General features: G+C 43.5%; 1 protein-coding gene across 1 annotated transcript in view; it reads left to right on the top strand.

Moving 5' to 3' along the window:
- The window catches only part of MUC5AC (mucin 5AC, oligomeric mucus/gel-forming), a 52,959-nt gene extending 34,000 nt beyond the window's left edge, over window positions 1-18,959 (top strand). The window contains exons 32-50 of the mRNA XM_087745808.1: window positions 1,443-5,680; window positions 5,887-6,104; window positions 6,958-7,132; window positions 7,314-7,564; window positions 9,021-9,204; window positions 9,591-9,789; window positions 10,763-10,941; window positions 11,160-11,229; window positions 11,538-11,638; window positions 12,002-12,033; window positions 12,878-13,055; window positions 13,745-13,849; window positions 14,045-14,079; window positions 14,458-14,580; window positions 14,692-14,790; window positions 15,538-15,666; window positions 16,372-16,429; window positions 17,020-17,125; window positions 17,661-18,959. Coding sequence (XP_087601934.1) covers window positions 1,443-5,680; window positions 5,887-6,104; window positions 6,958-7,132; window positions 7,314-7,564; window positions 9,021-9,204; window positions 9,591-9,789; window positions 10,763-10,941; window positions 11,160-11,229; window positions 11,538-11,638; window positions 12,002-12,033; window positions 12,878-13,055; window positions 13,745-13,849; window positions 14,045-14,079; window positions 14,458-14,580; window positions 14,692-14,790; window positions 15,538-15,666; window positions 16,372-16,429; window positions 17,020-17,125; window positions 17,661-17,886 — 6,706 coding nt within the window. The 3' untranslated portion in view covers window positions 17,887-18,959. The remainder of the gene's footprint in view (window positions 1-1,442; window positions 5,681-5,886; window positions 6,105-6,957; window positions 7,133-7,313; window positions 7,565-9,020; window positions 9,205-9,590; window positions 9,790-10,762; window positions 10,942-11,159; window positions 11,230-11,537; window positions 11,639-12,001; window positions 12,034-12,877; window positions 13,056-13,744; window positions 13,850-14,044; window positions 14,080-14,457; window positions 14,581-14,691; window positions 14,791-15,537; window positions 15,667-16,371; window positions 16,430-17,019; window positions 17,126-17,660) is intronic.
- The last annotated feature ends 319 nt before the right edge of the window (window positions 18,960-19,278 follow it).

Raw genomic sequence — 19,278 nt, 5'->3', positions numbered from 1 at the left:
CTTCGAAACCTACCAGCACATCCGGGCCGCCGGGAAGGAAGTCTGTCAACGTCCAAAGGAAATTGAGTGCCGGGCGGAGGACTACCCCGACATTTCCATCCAAACCATCGGACAGGTCGTGCAGTGCGACGCCCGCTTTGGACTGGTGTGCAGGAACGAAGACCAGAAGGGCAACTTTAAGATGTGCCTCAACTACAAGATCCGTGTCCTCTGCTGCAGCCCGAACTACAACTGCCGAAGCACCACCCCCTCGTCCACCACCAGCCCCACCACCATCACCACCCACAGAACTCCAACCTCCACCACAGTCACGACCTCCACCTCCTCCCCCTCCACCACGCTGTCCACCTCCTCAGAAACCACGTCGCAAACCTACACCAGCACCACCAGTCCCACACCGACCACTACCCCATACGTCACCACCACCACCTCCACCACCTCACAGTACACTCCTTCCTGTGAACCCGAAGCGTGCTCCTGGAGCGAGTGGTTCGACGTCGACTTCCCCTCCTCGGGGCCCAGCCAGGGAGACTTCGAAACCTACCAGCACATCCGGGCCGCCGGGAAGGAAGTCTGTCAACGTCCAAAGGAAATTGAGTGCCGGGCGGAGGACTACCCCGACATTTCCATCCAAACCATCGGACAGGTCGTGCAGTGCGACGCCCGCTTTGGACTGGTGTGCAGGAACGAAGACCAGAAGGGCAACTTTAAGATGTGCCTCAACTACAAGATCCGTGTCCTCTGCTGCAGCCCGAACTACAACTGCCGAAGCACCACCCCCTCGTCCACCACCAGCCCCACCACCATCACCACCCACAGAACTCCAACCTCCACCACAGTCACGACCTCCACCTCCTCCCCTCCACCACGCTGTCCACCTCCTCAGAAACCACGTCGCAAACCTACACCAGCACCACCAGTCCCACACCGACCACTACCCCATACGTCACCACCACCACCTCCACCACCTCACAGTACACTCCTTCCTGTGAACCCGAAGCGTGCTCCTGGAGCGAGTGGTTCGACGTCGACTTCCCCTCCTCGGGGCCCAGCCAGGGAGACTTCGAAACCTACCAGCACATCCGGGCCGCCGGGAAGGAAGTCTGTCAACGTCCAAAGGAAATTGAGTGCCGGGCGGAGGACTACCCCGACATTTCCATCCAAACCATCGGACAGGTCGTGCAGTGCGACGCCCGCTTTGGACTGGTGTGCAGGAACGAAGACCAGAAGGGCAAATTTAAGATGTGCCTCAACTACAAGATCCGTGTCCTCTGCTGCAGCCTGAACTACAACTGCCGAAGCACCACCCCCTCGTCCACCACCAGCCCCACCACCATCACCACCCACAGAACTCCAACCTCCACCACAGTCACGACCTCCACCTCCTCCCCCTCCACCACGCTGTCCACCTCCTCAGAAACCACGTCGCAAACCTACACCAGCACCACCAGTCCCACACCGACCACTACCCCATACGTCACCACCACCACCTCCACCACCTCACAGTACACTCCTTCCTGTGAACCCGAAGCGTGCTCCTGGAGCGAGTGGTTCGACGTCGACTTCCCCTCCTCGGGGCCCAGCCAGGGAGACTTCGAAACCTACCAGCACATCCGGGCCGCCGGGAAGGAAGTCTGTCAACGTCCAAAGGAAATTGAGTGCCGGGCGGAGGACTACCCCGACATTTCCATCCAAACCGTCGGACAGGTCGTGCAGTGCGACGCCCGCTTTGGACTGGTGTGCAGGAACGAAGACCAGAAGGGCAACTTTAAGATGTGCCTCAACTACAAGATCCGTGTCCTCTGCTGCAGCCCGAACTACAACTGCCGAAGCACCACCCCCTCGTCCACCACCAGCCCCACCACCATCACCACCCACAGAACTCCAACCTCCACCACAGTCACGACCTCCACCTCCTCCCCCTCCACCACGCTGTCCACCTCCTCAGAAACCACGTCGCAAACCTACACCAGCACCACCAGTCCCACACCGACCACTACCCCATACGTCACCACCACCACCTCCACCACCTCACAGTACACTCCTTCCTGTGAACCCGAAGCGTGCTCCTGGAGCGAGTGGTTCGACGTCGACTTCCCCTCCTCGGGGCCCAGCCAGGGAGACTTCGAAACCTACCAGCACATCCGGGCCGCCGGGAAGGAAGTCTGTCAACGTCCAAAGGAAATTGAGTGCCGGGCGGAGGACTACCCCGACATTTCCATCCAAACCATCGGACAGGTCGTGCAGTGCGACGCCCGCTTTGGACTGGTGTGCAGGAACGAAGACCAGAAGGGCAACTTTAAGATGTGCCTCAACTACAAGATCCGTGTCCTCTGCTGCAGCCCGAACTACAACTGCCGAAGCACCACCCCCTCGTCCACCACCAGCCCCACCACCATCACCACCCACAGAACTCCAACCTCCACCACAGTCACGACCTCCACCTCCTCCCCCTCCACCACGCTGTCCACCTCCTCAGAAACCACGTCGCAAACCTACACCAGCACCACCAGTCCCACACCGACCACTACCCCATACGTCACCACCACCACCTCCACCACCTCACAGTACACTCCTTCCTGTGAACCCGAAGCGTGCTCCTGGAGCGAGTGGTTCGACGTCGACTTCCCCTCCTCGGGGCCCAGCCAGGGAGACTTCGAAACCTACCAGCACATCCGGGCCGCCGGGAAGGAAGTCTGTCAACGTCCAAAGGAAATTGAGTGCCGGGCGGAGGACTACCCCGACATTTCCATCCAAACCATCGGACAGGTCGTGCAGTGCGACGCCCGCTTTGGACTGGTGTGCAGGAACGAAGACCAGAAGGGCAACTTTAAGATGTGCCTCAACTACAAGATCCGTGTCCTCTGCTGCAGCCCGAACTACAACTGCCGAAGCACCACCCCCTCGTCCACCACCAGCCCCACCACCATCACCACCCACAGAACTCCAACCTCCACCACAGTCACGACCTCCACCTCCTCCCCCTCCACCACGCTGTCCACCTCCTCAGAAACCACGTCGCAAACCTACACCAGCACCACCAGTCCCACACCGACCACTACCCCATACGTCACCACCACCACCTCCACCACCTCACAGTACACTCCTTCCTGTGAACCCGAAGCGTGCTCCTGGAGCGAGTGGTTCGACGTCGACTTCCCCTCCTCGGGGCCCAGCCAGGGAGACTTCGAAACCTACCAGCACATCCGGGCCGCCGGGAAGGAAGTCTGTCAACGTCCAAAGGAAATTGAGTGCCGGGCGGAGGACTACCCCGACATTTCCATCCAAACCATCGGACAGGTCGTGCAGTGCGACGCCCGCTTTGGACTGGTGTGCAGGAACGAAGACCAGAAGGGCAAATTTAAGATGTGCCTCAACTACAAGATCCGTGTCCTCTGCTGCAGCCCGAACTACAACTGCCGAAGCACCACCCCCTCGTCCACCACCAGCCCCACCACCATCACCACCCACAGAACTCCAACCTCCACCACAGTCACGACCTCCACCTCCTACCCCTCCACCACGCTGTCCACCTCCTCAGAAACCACGTCGCAAACCTACACCAGCACCACCAGTCCCACACCGACCACTACCCCATACGTCACCACCACCACCTCCACCACCTCACAGTACACTCCTTCCTGTGAACCCGAAGCGTGCTCCTGGAGCGAGTGGTTCGACGTCGACTTCCCCTCCTCGGGGCCCAGCCAGGGAGACTTCGAAACCTACCAGCACATCCGGGCCGCCGGGAAGGAAGTCTGTCAACGTCCAAAGGAAATTGAGTGCCGGGCGGAGGACTACCCCGACATTTCCATCCAAACCATCGGACAGGTCGTGCAGTGCGACGCCCGCTTTGGACTGGTGTGCAGGAACGAAGACCAGAAGGGCAACTTTAAGATGTGCCTCAACTACAAGATCCGTGTCCTCTGCTGCAGCCCGAACTACAACTGCCGAAGCACCACCCCCTCGTCCACCACCAGCCCCACCACCATCACCACCCACAGAACTCCAACCTCCACCACAGTCACGACCTCCACCTCCTACCCCTCCACCACGCTGTCCACCTCCTCAGAAACCACGTCGCAAACCTACACCAGCACCACCAGTCCCACACCGACCACTACCCCATACGTCACCACCACCACCTCCACCACCTCACAGTACACTCCTTCCTGTGAACCCGAAGCGTGCTCCTGGAGCGAGTGGTTCGACGTCGACTTCCCCTCCTCGGGGCCCAGCCAGGGAGACTTCGAAACCTACCAGCACATCCGGGCCGCCGGGAAGGAAGTCTGTCAACGTCCAAAGGAAATTGAGTGCCGGGCGGAGGACTACCCCGACATTTCCATCCAAACCATCGGACAGGTCGTGCAGTGCGACGCCCGCTTTGGACTGGTGTGCAGGAACGAAGACCAGAAGGGCAACTTTAAGATGTGCCTCAACTACAAGATCCGTGTCCTCTGCTGCAGCCCGAACTACAACTGCCGAAGCACCACCCCCTCGTCCACCACCAGCCCCACCACCATCACCACCCACAGAACTCCAACCTCCACCACAGTCACGACCTCCACCTCCTCCCCCTCCACCACGCTGTCCACCTCCTCAGAAACCACGTCGCAAACCTACACCAGCACCACCAGTCCCACACCGACCACTACCCCATACGTCACCACCACCACCTCCACCACCTCACAGTACACTCCTTCCTGTGAACCCGAAGCGTGCTCCTGGAGCGAGTGGTTCGACGTCGACTTCCCCTCCTCGGGGCCCAGCCAGGGAGACTTCGAAACCTACCAGCACATCCGGGCCGCCGGGAAGGAAGTCTGTCAACGTCCAAAGGAAATTGAGTGCCGGGCGGAGGACTACCCCGACATTTCCATCCAAACCATCGGACAGGTCGTGCAGTGCGACGCCCGCTTTGGACTGGTGTGCAGGAACGAAGACCAGAAGGGCAAATTTAAGATGTGCCTCAACTACAAGATCCGTGTCCTCTGCTGCAGCCCGAACTACAACTGCCGAAGCACCACCCCCTCGTCCACCACCAGCCCCACCACCATCACCACCCACAGAACTCCAACCTCCACCACAGTCACGACCTCCACCTCCTCCCCCTCCACCACGCTGTCCACCTCCTCAGAAACCACGTCGCAAACCTACACCAGCACCACCAGTCCCACACCGACCACTACCCCATACGTCACCACCACCACCTCCACCACCTCACAGTACACTCCTTCCTGTGAACCCGAAGCGTGCTCCTGGAGCGAGTGGTTCGACGTCGACTTCCCCTCCTCGGGGCCCAGCCAGGGAGACTTCGAAACCTACCAGCACATCCGGGCCGCCGGGAAGGAAGTCTGTCAACGTCCAAAGGAAATTGAGTGCCGGGCGGAGGACTACCCCGACATTTCCATCCAAACCATCGGACAGGTCGTGCAGTGCGACGCCCGCTTTGGACTGGTGTGCAGGAACGAAGACCAGAAGGGCAAATTTAAGATGTGCCTCAACTACAAGATCCGTGTCCTCTGCTGCAGCCCGAACTACAACTGCCGAAGCACCACCCCCTCGTCCACCACCAGGCGTACCACCATTACTACCACATCTGTACTGTGTTGCACCAGCACTTCTTCTACCCCTGTATCAGCAACGTGTTTCTGCAAAATTGGGGATGGTATTTTTTCACCTGGTTAGTTTTCCTACTATTATCAGTTTATATATCTCGTATTTAGTGTTTTTGCTTATTTTTCATCACAGTTTTCCTAATTTACATTTTAATATCTTCACAAGTTTTACTGGGAAATATTGTAGTTCCGTGTTGAAATTTTGTGCCCTTTTGTAATCTGTTTTGTTTTTTTCCTTAGTATCTTACTCTATTTTCTTTTTTTTCTTTAGGTGATGTGATTTATGACAGAGTGGATAGTGATGGATGTAGATTTTATGCCCTCTGTAGTCCAGCATGTACAGTTGAGCGACACACTGTTTATTGTAATGTTTCTTCTCCTATAACTACTACTTCCCCTGAATGGTCTACTTTAACAACATTAGTTCCTCTGCCTACCACGTCTGGAAGAGTTACTGGTTGTGTTTCTGCTACTTACCCTCCTCTACAGGTATGTAGTTTCTGTTTTATGACTGTTGAAATAACATCAGTGTTTTGTTGTTACCAGAAAGGAACATTTTGCAGTCTTTAAACCTTTTATGTGCAGATTGCCAGAATAATTGTTGCTAGTGATATATACATGACATAACATTTTTATGTGCTTTCTTTATAATTTTTTTCATACTGAGAACCAAGCTGCAATAACACTTTCTAATTACTTTAGTGCTACTAAAACACTTTCTGATGCACTGCATTGCATAAATAACAAACCTTCTTATTAAGTAATAGAGAAAATTTTCTTGTGCATTTTGTTTCTTCACTAAACAGAAAAATTTAAGCTACTGTTGAGGCTTGTATCTGTTTCTGTTCTCCTACCCTCTTACCTGTACTTCTGTACACATTCTTCTGATAGCGTTGGTCTGTGCTGGTAGTGAAGTACAGTATACATAGCTAGTATAAAGGACATCAGGTTCCTTAACCTAAGACCTATCCCCCCAAACCTCAGAAGAGCTCCTCATGCAGAAGAAATAGGTGAAATTAAGGTTCCCACCTCCTTTTAGCATAAAAAAAAATGTGTAGAATATTGACAACCTTGTACTATCAGTGAAGATTTTCATTTTAGTCTTTGCTTCAGATTTGGAAAACAAAGCAGTTTCTTATCCTCCATATCATGGTCTGAATTATGAATACCTCTGGTCAACATTACAAATCATTAGTACCACAAATTGAAGACAAGAAACACATATTAATTTCTTTTCCAACACCACTATTACTGGAAGCACTACACCATTAAACTAAAAATATGAGTAAAGTTCATATCTGCTTGTAAACTCCTGTGACAGCAATTTTTGTCAATTTTGCAGCCTGGACAAAGATACAAATTATCCAACTGTACAGAACTCATCTGTAAGGGAGACAACAAGGTAGAAGTAATTCCAACGCACTGCCCACCTGTAAAGGAAATTACCTGTGCGAACAAATATCCGGCAATACTGGTACCTGATGAAAATGGCTGCTGTTACCACTATGAGTGTCAATGTAAGCACCAGTAGATTAAGGAATAACCTTTTTTGAAAAAATCAAAACTTTGCACAGATTATATGGGCATTTTGTTTTCTTGGGCTTGCTCTGTAAGTAGTATTATATTCACTTCAGTTTCTAAATTCTTTCTTCTACACTAATTGTCATGTTAATCTTCTAAATATTTTCTCTCTACCAGGTGTGTGCAGTGGCTGGGGTGATCCCCATTATATTACTTTTGATGGAACCTACTATACTTTCCTCGAAAACTGCACTTACGTCCTAGTGAAACAGATTGTACCTAAATATGACAACTTCCGTGTTTACATTGACAATTATTACTGCAATGCAAGAGATGGACTTTCCTGCCCTAAATCCATTCTTATTTTCTACAAATCCGCAGAAGTGGTGCTGACCCGTAAACTCATGAATGGTGTGATGACCAATGTGGTAAAATACACATTCTTTATTTCTCTGTTTTTGCAAAAAAGAAATAAGGTCTATAGGCCTTACTGATTCTCATTTGAAATACAGTCTGTTAGAATATCATAACATGGAGGTGATGAAGGCAGAAATTATCATCAGGAAAAAAAAAGATTACATCAGTTTCTAAGAAAAAAATGTCAGAAACAGCATAGCACTACGCAGATATGAATATATTATGTACATGTATGTGTATATATAAATAACACTAGGAAACAGACTAATAGAGCTGATAGAGAAAGAAGACAGAAAGAATGCTTACACTGGTGCTTGATGCATGTTTCATGAAAACTAGTACATTGTGCCATTCACTTATGTAAACAAGCACATTATGAAGCAACACAAATGTAAATCACAAGCACGGCTCTTCTCTCCTGGTGAAGATGGGTATGTATCCCTTATCAGATGGATGACTAGGGACTGGTTCCTCTGCATAGGGAACTTCAGGCAGCAAACAGGCTGGGACATGATTCCCCCTCCAATTCCCTGCTGGGAAGAGAGGTATAGCTGAAAAAAAGTGGTGATCGGGGGTGTTACTTCACTCTTGTAATCCTAAACTAGTGCTGGCAAGCCAGTGAAAACAAAAAGTCCATCCCACTGTTACACTGGGGAATTTATGAGTTGATTAGAGAACACAAAGATGTGGGAGGAAAAGTTTGTCTTAATATGCACTCTCCCCCTACAGAGCCATGCCAAGTTCTCCTTACCTACAGTCAGAAAAGCATGCTGAAACAATTAGTCCGGTGATTCCCTGTGAAAGAAAACAGTAACTGACAGTTTTAACTGTTACTTTATCCCAAGTCAATGAGAAGAAAGTTGCAGAGTAATTTCTGACAAAAAGTTATTACGCAAATAGGTCCACCTTCATTAGCTCATATAAGATACAGGCTAAAAATGGAACAGCTTAGATTAACGAATAAATATGACCACTACATAAAACTGGCACCAGGGACATTTGACTTGATTTTGAATTCAGACAACTCTTCCAGTGCCAAGCAACACGTAGTATAGGGATAGTGTCAATTTGCAGCAAAGTTATTATGGAATAATGGCAGGAATATTTCTGTAGTTAAAGAAAACTACCACTCATTTTCATATGAAAACTGTTTACAATTAACAAAATGATGAAGGATACAAAAAAAAAATACTTGGATTTTGAATGCTATGCATTAGCACACCATCTGCACAAACACAGCACATAGAGGACACTATTATCACACTGTAGCAATATAGTACTATAAGCTGAGATATTAATGCATATATATGCTGATATTTTTATGTCAATGGGCACTGGATGTGATGCACAACAATATGGAGTTATGCATGATTATGAAGATTAGAAAATACATTATTTAAGACAATCAGGCAGAAGCAGTGCTTATTCTGAAGTTGTTTGTTTTTTTTTTTTAAACCCTGGATTCAGATGTACTTCAACCAAAAGATTGTCAAACCAGGCTTCAAAAAAGATGGCATTACTTTCTCCACACTTGGCATCAATATGATTGTTGAAATACCAGAGATTGGTGCAACCATCACGTTTAGTGGGATGATTTTTTCGGTGAAACTCCCATACAGCAAATTTGGCAACAACACCGAAGGACAGTGTGGTAAGACAGATGCACTAATTGGAGGTGGGACTCTTTCCCCACCCTACCGTGGTTATTCTCACCCACTCTGGCAATGCAGTCTCATGACTGACAGAAATTTTTAAACAGCAGTAAAATGGAAATGAAAACAGTTCTGCTCTTCTGTAGGATCAAAAGCTCAATATTTCAGCAACCTGACATTTTTCTTTGGGTCTGTGGTTTTAAGGTTTGTTTGTTTTTCCATAACCTAAATTAAAGTTCATATAACTGTAAAGAAAGCACTCCCTATGAAGCAAGGCACCTTATACATTTCATGAGTACATCATGTCTAAATGTGATATCAGCACAATAATGTATTGTGCATCTCTGACGTAGCTTATGAGACTTACATAGCTTGTCTCTTCCAGGAACATGTACAAATAATAAATCAGATGAATGCCGCTTACCAAGTGGTAAGATTATTTCTTCCTGTCCTCAAATGGCTTATCACTGGATCGTTGATAACAACAAGTCATGCCATGGAGTACCAATAAAACCAGGTGTAACCACACCTCCACCAAAGCCTCACTGTGAAAAGCCTCATCTCTGCAAGCTTATCTGGAGCAAGTAAGAAAAAACCTGAATGAATTCACTCTTTCTAGACAAAGCTATCTGAGTATCTTACAAGAAGAGCAAGAACTATAGCCCTAGCATGTGATAATAGCTGAAAATGTCAGCTTAATGGCAGGATAAATACAGTAAAAGGCCTTTGCAAAAGAAATGGCTCTTTTTTAATGACATGCCAAAGATAACTGAACCAGGAGAGATGAAGTCAGAAAATCAGGGATGCAGCAAGCACTAAAATCCATACTCCCTGAGTTGCAGTCTCACAGATTTATGTTATCTTCCTTCCTACCTTCCAGGGTATGCTCACTCACTCTTAGTTACACCCTTAAGTAAAGACTGAACTCTAAATTTGAAGTGGGCCTTCAGTACAAACCATAAAGAACCTGGTCACCAACCAGGTTAACAGAGCAGACAGAAACATCTCAGCCAAAAAGCATCCTTCATTCTTTGTACATTCCATGTAAAACATGGAGCTCCAAAAGCACAAAGGCTTGTTTCCTGCAGTATTTCCTATACTTGTGTGAGCTCTGATGAGAGCTTTTTTTCAGCTGGGTCACTTATAAAGACCCTCTTATGCATGCTTGCTGTAGTGTCTAATAAGTAATGAGCTATTGTATGTGCAATTTTTCTCTCTTGGCTACTTTTATCATCCCTTTTTCCTCAATCAGATGCAGTTCCCTTGTTCATTAAATTTCTGGCGTCAGACTGATGAAAAGTTGTGTACACATACAGAAACACTATGACCATTAGCCTCTTTAAAAAAAAAAACAAAAAAAAACCAAACCAGAGCTTCAAAGTTCCTAACCTCTCCTTTCCTGACTTTATCTCCCAGAGTATTGGCCATTCTTAGGGTTTTGTTTCTTGTAATACATTCCTTCCTGAAGCAGAGTCACGTGCCATTAACTGGGAAGTGCTGGATTTTATATAATGGCTGGTTAACATAAAAGGGGTTTGGTTTCTTCTCTGTCTGCAGGATTTTTGCAGAATGTCATGCTGTGATACCACCAGAACCATTTTTCGAAGGCTGTGTTTTTGATGGATGTCGCATAGCCAATGAATCCATGCAGTGTTCCAGTTTGGAGATGTATGCTACAGAGTGTGCTGCTAGAGGTGTCTGCATTGACTGGAGAGGAAAGATCAACAATACATGCCGTAAGTATTGCAGAACTCAAAAATGTGTGTGAGAAATGGTAGTAATTAGTGTTTTATTCAGTAAATACATCTTACATCTAACACTTGAGTACTGTCTACAAAAATACAGCGACGTCCTTACAGAAGCTGCAGATGAAGAAGGCAAAACTGTAGTCACTTTTGCTGCAAACATGCATCTACTGTGAATTTTTGATCTTTTTTCTTCTTTTTCCATACAGCATACAACTGTCCAGCAGGCATGGTATACAAGCCATGTGGGCCCATTAATCCTGCTACCTGTGACCCACGGTATGGAAAGACAAAAAAACCCCACCCCAAAACAACGGCATATATATTTTTTTTCTATTTTTACCTATCTACTTTCCTTAGAAAATGGAGTTACTTCATAATGAAATGTCTCTTGAATTTGGATAATTTATTCAAGATTAATAAATATCAATCAGCTCCATGAATATGCACTTCCTGTTGCACTTCAGAAAATGTAAATTCTTTTGTCTCCTTTGTATCTGACATGGCAACCTTCTACATAGCCTGCTCTCTCTCCTGCTTCACTGCAAAAACGTTGTACTCAAATACATATATTCCTCCCACTCTAGCTTTGTTGAGCTTCCTGGCTATGGAGTAACTGAAGGATGTTTCTGTCCTGAAGGAATGACACTTATGAGTGAAGACAGCAATGTCTGTGTCTCTGAATGCTGTAAGTGATCTGTAGCTAGTTTGGGGAATAGAGATCAGGATTGATAGTCAGAAGGCCTGTCTTCTACTGCTGTCTTCTACATGGGCAAATCACGGGCATATCAGCCTCTTTAAGCAACTTTAGTCTCCCCATCTAAAAATCAAATAATAATCAATATTACCTTTTTTCCATCTTCCTTCCTTACATGAGACCTACCAAGATGGTAGAAATCTACATTTCAAAACAACTAGACTGCATATTCATTTCCTTGTTAGTTTTATCTTCACAGTATTTCTATTTGAAACTGAACAAATTTACTCCTTTATGTCAGTTTTCAGTGGTGTAAATCTCCATTTGTTTTCTTTTTTTTTTTTTTCTTTCCAGCTTGTAGGGAACCAAATGGAGTATCCAGATGGGTGAGTATCACAATCAATGTGGTTTATCAAGCACAGACAAGTGAAGCAAGAGGATATTTAATGTTTCACAACAACAGTTTTGCTTAAGTTGGGGGAGACTTTAGGGTTTTTTTTCAAATGTTCATTCCCCTTTAGTGTTAAAAATAATTATCAGTGCCAGAGCAGAAACCACATTACCCCCTAAGAAATTTAACAGAATGTGATGGAATATTCTTTCAATAACCATCACCTCACATACTGAAAAAAAAAGAAAAAAAAAAAAAGAGAAAGAGAAAAAAAGAGATCGATGGTAGTAGTGGAACTTTGGCATATATGCTTCTTTTATTTCCACAAATTTGGCTTACTGAAGTTATTAGAGAATAAGGGACAGATGGATAACAAAGTTTACCTGTTGTTGATAATGTTGATAGTCTGCATTCTTAGTTCCTCAGCTGCATACAAATTATAGAAATTTCTCTCTGTAACCTAATGTGCAAATGAGTATGGCATATTATAATTTCTTATTCAAAAATGCATGCAAAGCTCAATCACTTCTCCTTTAAAGCTCTTGTATCCCTCATACTAACACTACTAATAAATAGGAAGCGATAGCTGTGTGAACATGCTCAGAACCTTCAGTAGCCTCTACTGTCTTCCCTTAATCAGCTTTAGTTCAAGGGTTTCTTATAGAATCTAAAATTACTAGAAATATAAAAAGGCTTATGTACAGGTATCACTGTATCCATTAAGAAGTTAACTAGAAACAAATAGAATTATTTTGGTTTGAATTTATATATAAATTTATATATAATTTTATATATAATTTTTCTCTTCCTTTTTTTTTTCCTTTTTCTTTTTTATATAGCCAGGAGAAAAATGGACAAAAGATTGCCAGGACTGTGTCTGTGACAAGAACACTCTTAAAGTGCACTGTACAAAACACAAATGTTCTCTGACACAGCAGGTATTTTGTGATGAACCAGGTTACATACCTGTTCAGATACAGATACCAGAAGATCCATGCTGTAGCAGGACGGAGTGCTGTAAGTACTGTCTTAGTTCTTTATCGTGGGGAATATACTATATTCATTTTGGGGAACTACAGCAATAATTTCTCATTTTTTCTATAATTTACATTGATTTCATGATGCTTTTCTCCCTCATCCCACTTCTTAGGACCTTCTTGCAGAGCATTTACTGGATGCCTGAAGAGAACAAATTTAAAGATGAAAACATTTTACATAGTCAGACACAGAAAAGTAACTGGAAACCTCCTATAATTTAACACTGAAAACTTTTAATGCTGCCACCACCTGAAACAATATTCAAAAACCTATTCAAAGCATTTTCTGTTTCAAAGACAAGTATAAAAAAAGTTTTCTTAAAAAAAAGAAGTCTTGAACATTTAAAAATTGCTCAAGAAAGTTCTTGAACCTTCAAGATGAGAGTCATCAGATTCCCCAGTTGGTACAAATTTCTCTTTGGAAGTATCTCTTTCCAGCAATCACCACCCTGTTCTGCTCACACAATGCTTTGGTTTACAAAGGTTATGGAAAAGCCCTTTCACTTTAAAAATAGCTGGGCAAATATACTGAATTAGCCATTAAGCTAGCTTGTGTAAACAACACCATATTTGCCCCATGGGAAAACTTCTGAAGTTCATGCAAAACAAAATTATTTTCATTTTAAAATTCTGAGTTCATTATTTTCTATATTCTCTTACATGAAACAGACTGCAACACTAGCCTCTGCCCTGAGGTTACACCCCAGTGCTTAGAGGGACAGGAAGTAGTCACAATAATGCAGCCTGGAAAATGCTGTCCTACCTTCGAATGCAGTAAGTACTATGTACCTTTTTCATGTGTTATTCACAGTTATATTTTTCTAAGTTTATGAATACAAAAACCTTAAAAGAGAAAGATGGAAATTATCTGTGTTTTCATATGGGGCCAACAAAGCAGAAGTTTTTTCACATACTGCTGCTTCTTAAAACTTACACCTCTATGACAACATCTTTCTTCCTTCTTTACAGGACATGGCTGTGTAGTCAATGAAACCTACTATGCAGTAAGTACACAAAGTAACTCGCTATAAAAATACACCCTCACATAGGTTCACAATGCAATATTTTTGAGACTCCTATCATGGACTATATTTTGCAGAAAGGCCTGAGGTAAAACATCATTAATTATTTAATCGAGGTCAGCACATCAACATGCTCCCTGCAAGCAAAAGCATTTTCTCCTCTCCTTTCTTCATTAGCAGAATTTAATTCCAAAATGGATATTACCAACAACAGAAACTCTGCTTAAATAAAACAACGGAAAATGTATTTAAGGATAGTTTAGCCCATACATAGTTCAGCTTTGTATTGTCTGTGACATACATACACAAAGTAACTTACTTTTACTGACTAGTAATGACTTTTTTTCTGAATTCCCCTAGCCTGGAGCTGTCATTCCATCAGGCCCCTGTGAGGAATGCACCTGCTCTGAATCCTCTTACTCAAGCCCTCACCACACTACTGTCAAGTGCAAGCCTGTTATCTGTGACACATACTGCCCAGCTGTAAGTGCTATTTTGCTGTCAGTAATTCCTACCCCACTTAGCTCAAATATCCACCAGTTAAGGTCAGTGTCCTGACTGAATGTAATTTCCTCTCCGTTTCTTTCAAAACAGGGTTATAGGTATACAAAGAAACCTGGACAGTGCTGTGGCACGTGCAAGGCAGCAGCTTGTGTAGTGACTGTGGGAGACAACATTACACACGTGCTCCAAGTAACTATCCCTGTTTCAGTTCGCTTTTGTGGAACTCTGCTAGTTTTGTCACTCTTTCCTCTCCTTGTCTTTGTCGCATTTATTTGCTGCATCTTTTCTCATGTTAGACAAATGCTTCTTCAGGCAGGGAATGGACTGCCTCACACAGTTTGAACAGTACCTTGAGCCATGAAGCTCCAGTTCTAAGACTTCTGGAAGCAACTGTGATAGTGAACAATGGCTTTCAGAAATCAACATAGAAGAATACATAGGTGAAACCAATGGGCCCTTATTTGCCTTCAGCTCTGAAAATAGAGCACGCATTTTGCTCAAAGGATAATTTTATCTGTGGAGGCAGTTTTTTGCTCCAGCCAGTCTCAAGTTAGCTGACAGGATGTCCTAAAGATACAGAGCTTTAGGACAGGATGAGTCAGTGAAACCAGCAGAAATTCTGACATGTATCTGAATGGACATACCCATAAATTCTGATGACAAAACCATTGAAACACAAATTAATCTTGCCAAATGAGTCCACATGCTTATAAAAAGCATGTCCGTATCCAGATAAAAATACAGCCTCTTCACTTGGTTAATGAAGAAGACTTACAGTAGTATGATAACATGACAAGCGACTTTCAGCTGAAATTCAAGGAAATTGTTCAGACTAATCAAACTGCAGGAGGCAGCAATGATAAGACATTGGGGGGTGTGTGTGTATGTGTTTCATTTTTATGTAAGATTTTTATTCACTTTAATTTTAACTTTCAGGTTGGAGAATTCTGGAACCCACCTGGTGATAACTGTACAACTTATACATGTGAAAAATATGATGACCAGTTCATTCCAGTTGTCTTACAGAAAAGATGTCCTCCCTTTAACCCTGATGACTGTGATCCAGTAAGTACTCTTCTACCAGTTCTCATGTTTGAAAATGTTGCAGTGGCTAACACCAGTGATAGAAGGATCATGGTGTCCAAGGAAAATACATAGCAGAAGCATCACACAGGATGTAGCTCTCATTTTATCCTTTCTGAATCTGGTCCCCATCAAATATCATTTCAGAAAAGCAAATCAAAATGAATCTTATTGAAAAATAATGGGATTTTTATTCCTAAATTATTTAAGATTATAAATTTTTTTAGAATTCACTTATTAAGAGCAAAGGTGAAGGAAAACAAGCTACTTCAGTTCACAACATCATTCAACTTAATACAGCTCAGGGTAGATTAGAACCAACCCCACACATCTGGGGAGTCAGGTGCTTCATTAATTGTGTTACCCTGTCTGACATAATCCTTCACCTGTACTGACTTTTGTCACTGAAAATATCCCACAGGTGCTACAAGATTTATTTCTGAAGTTTTACTACTGAACTCTGATGACAGCAAAGCAGTTCCCGTCCCCCTCAATGTCAGCTTTCAAAGAACTCTTATTAATATTGAAGTAGTTATGTGCTCTTAATATTTAGCCTTGCTTGAAATTAGATTCCACGTCAATACAAAGAACTTCCTGGTGCCAGAGAAACTTAGGAAGCAGGGAAAGTCTCTGCTTTAGTATGCAGATATGAAACCTGAGTTATCTTTTTCTGTTTTCCCACTCAAGGACGACATCAAGCTATCTGACGATGGCTGCTGTAGAGTGTGCCACAGAAAACTGGAGAGTAAGTAATGATAGTATGTGCTTTATTAGGTATATTAGTCCATCTTGCATGGTGGATGCATAGACAGAAGAGGTGAACAGACCAAGGTTGGGACCACTGCCTCACACTGGGGTGTGAATGGAAACAGGTGGAAAAAGAAAGGAACAGAAGATTTCCAGCATGCGCTTTAGGGCCTTGGAAAACATGGATATAGTGAACTTTCCCATTCCCTACTGTTAAATGCTAGCCTTCTTGTGGGAGGGAGAGGACTATAACTATTCTCCAACTTCCATAGATACACTCCCTTTAAGGAAGAAAGTGAAGGCAGCCTTGGGAGGTGGGTGTGCATTGAGCAATTACCACAGTACTGCTCTTTATTTCTGCATCCCGCACCAAAGCTGCATAAGCAAAAGGGAATTTTTCATTCATTGATAACACAAGCCACAAGAGTCATCATCTGGCCTTTAGCAATTAAGAGAAATGCAATGTGACCTAATTTCCTATTACAGCTTCATCCATCTCAGTTTTCTACTACAAATTGTCATACACAGACATCTATTTATATGCACATATATTTTAACCTATTTTCCCTTCGCTTGTGACAACCTCAGGTTGTATGAAGCACAATACTACTACTGTCATCAAATATCACGGATGTGTATCTCCTGCACCTGTTGAGATGACATACTGTGAAGGCAGCTGTGATGCTTACTCACGGTAAGTGGTATAAAAGATAATTGTGGTCTCTTGCCTTCTACTCTTTACACTAGTTACATAAAGCAAATCGCAAGTGGTTTTCTAATATGTCCAACATCCACCTAGTCATCAGCTGTTTCCATTGTGCTAACTAGAATTTTTGAGAGACGTGAGGTCGTAATAGCTTAATTACCTCAAGACTCACAATGTTTTAACAGCCTGTTCAGTGTCACAGTGAATAGACTCAAGTTTTGATTTTGCCCATGTAAAAGTGAGGTTATGTGTTTCTCACTATTCTCTCATTTTGGACTGGCTTAACATGTGATCTGGATCAATTAATTTACTTTTTCTGTGCCTTAATGAAGAGTTAGATCCATCCATTTTTACAATAAGGAGCAACTTATATTTCACCACAATACTCTAAGAACGGTAATATTGAGCAATAGTCCCACATGCAAGCACAAAACTTCTGGTTATATTTAGTGATGGGTGGGAGGGGCAGTGGTATTTCTCACATAATTTCTGAATATTTGATTTTTGTTGGTTTTGCAATCAGATATTCTCCAGAGGCAAACACAATGGAACATAAATGCTCGTGTTGTCAGGAAATCAAGACCAGCCAAAGAAAGGTGACACTGACATGCAGTGATGGAACCTACCTTGATCACTCATACACCTATGTGGAGAAATGCAGCTGTGTGAGCACTGAGTGCATTCCCCAAGTCAGCACCCAACAGGCAACAAAACAGATAAAAGCCTCTCAGGAACAACTGAATGTCTAAAATTAGAACTAGAGGGAAGAAGTCAAACAAGGTTTGAACGTAAGACTAAAAAAAAAAAAAAAACACAAAACCACACAAAAGTGTCAAAAGCAGCTAAAATTTTGGATGAACAGATTACATTTTCTGCATACAAACTTAATATGCCTGTCTACATTATTTCAGTTTTCATTACCAATATATCTCCATTGTTTTTCATGACTCTTCTTTTATACCTTGAGAGGTACAGCATAAGGTCATTTTGATATTTTCTTTGTTTGTTTGTCTTCTCAGAAGTGCTGTACCGTTAGGCTGAGCTTTCTTTACACTTGAAAAAAGTCTATTATGAGAACAACACTATTTTCTGGCTTGAAGCTTGCCTGTGGTGCCATAATATAGATGCTTGACAATATCTAATATTTCCATTGACATAGACTGACCTTTTTAATAACATTTTCATTCCAGTTCATTGAGACAAATCAAAAGCTAAAGTCCAGAAAACAAACAAACAAAACCCAAGGAAAACTGTACCTCTCTGTTTCTTTATTTTCCTTTTTGCATTAAGGAAAACTTAAACTGCAGAAAGCCATACCTTCTCAAAACTATAAATTTCAATATTTTGAACAATTTATGATGGGCATATTTCCCTATATATTCTCATGAGAAAAAGAAAGATATTCTATCATGAGAAGCTGCTGCACACTACTCTGTTTACATAACACCATCAGCATAGTAACTGTATGAAAATATGGAAATTTTTTTGTTTGTTTGTGCTTAACTGTTTACAGAAGAAGTATATATATATATTTTTGCCAACAGAGGCATATGAAGGATTTTTGTAAACAAAAGATAATAATAATAATAATAATAAATGTAAATTCTTTCCTAGGAACCTTTTAAAAGTTGAACCATTGCTATTTATTTTGTTTTTGGAAAATTGATTTTTTGGGTCATTTCTGTCAGAATTAATGTTATCCCATCTCTTAGGCATGTTATCTGGGTGTAGTATATTTTCCTCTATTTTGTTTTGGAATATTGTTTTATTTTTGTTCCTTATGAAGAAAAGTAATGATGATTAATAAATTTTAAGCATTTTACAGCGTGTTTCCTTTGACTTTTCACTGAATCCGTCACATGAGAGCTGCTGGCCTTGTAAAATATTTGCTTCCCATCCTACTACTGACATTTCTCAATAGCTCCAGGTCAAATGTCAATCTAGACTGTAGTACCTAACCCCCTATAGAGCTTTGAAACTGCTTTGAATGAAAGGCACTAAAAAGCAAAGTATTCCAAGCATATCACTTCAGATGCTATCAATTAGTGACCTTCCAGTAAGCAAGTACACCTTTGAGTCTGTACATATTTTGCAGCTCTGAAAGTTCTTTACCTAACAGACGGAAGCTATCCAAACTATTC

The sequence above is a fragment of the Nipponia nippon genome, unplaced genomic scaffold, assembly GCF_047370975.1.
Source record: "Nipponia nippon isolate SJK-2023a ecotype South Korea unplaced genomic scaffold, ASM4737097v1 scaffold_10, whole genome shotgun sequence".
Taxonomy (NCBI): domain Eukaryota; kingdom Metazoa; phylum Chordata; class Aves; order Pelecaniformes; family Threskiornithidae; genus Nipponia; species Nipponia nippon.
The sequence above is the reverse complement of the archived record's forward strand: the minus strand, read 5'-3'. Positions and strand labels throughout refer to the sequence as shown.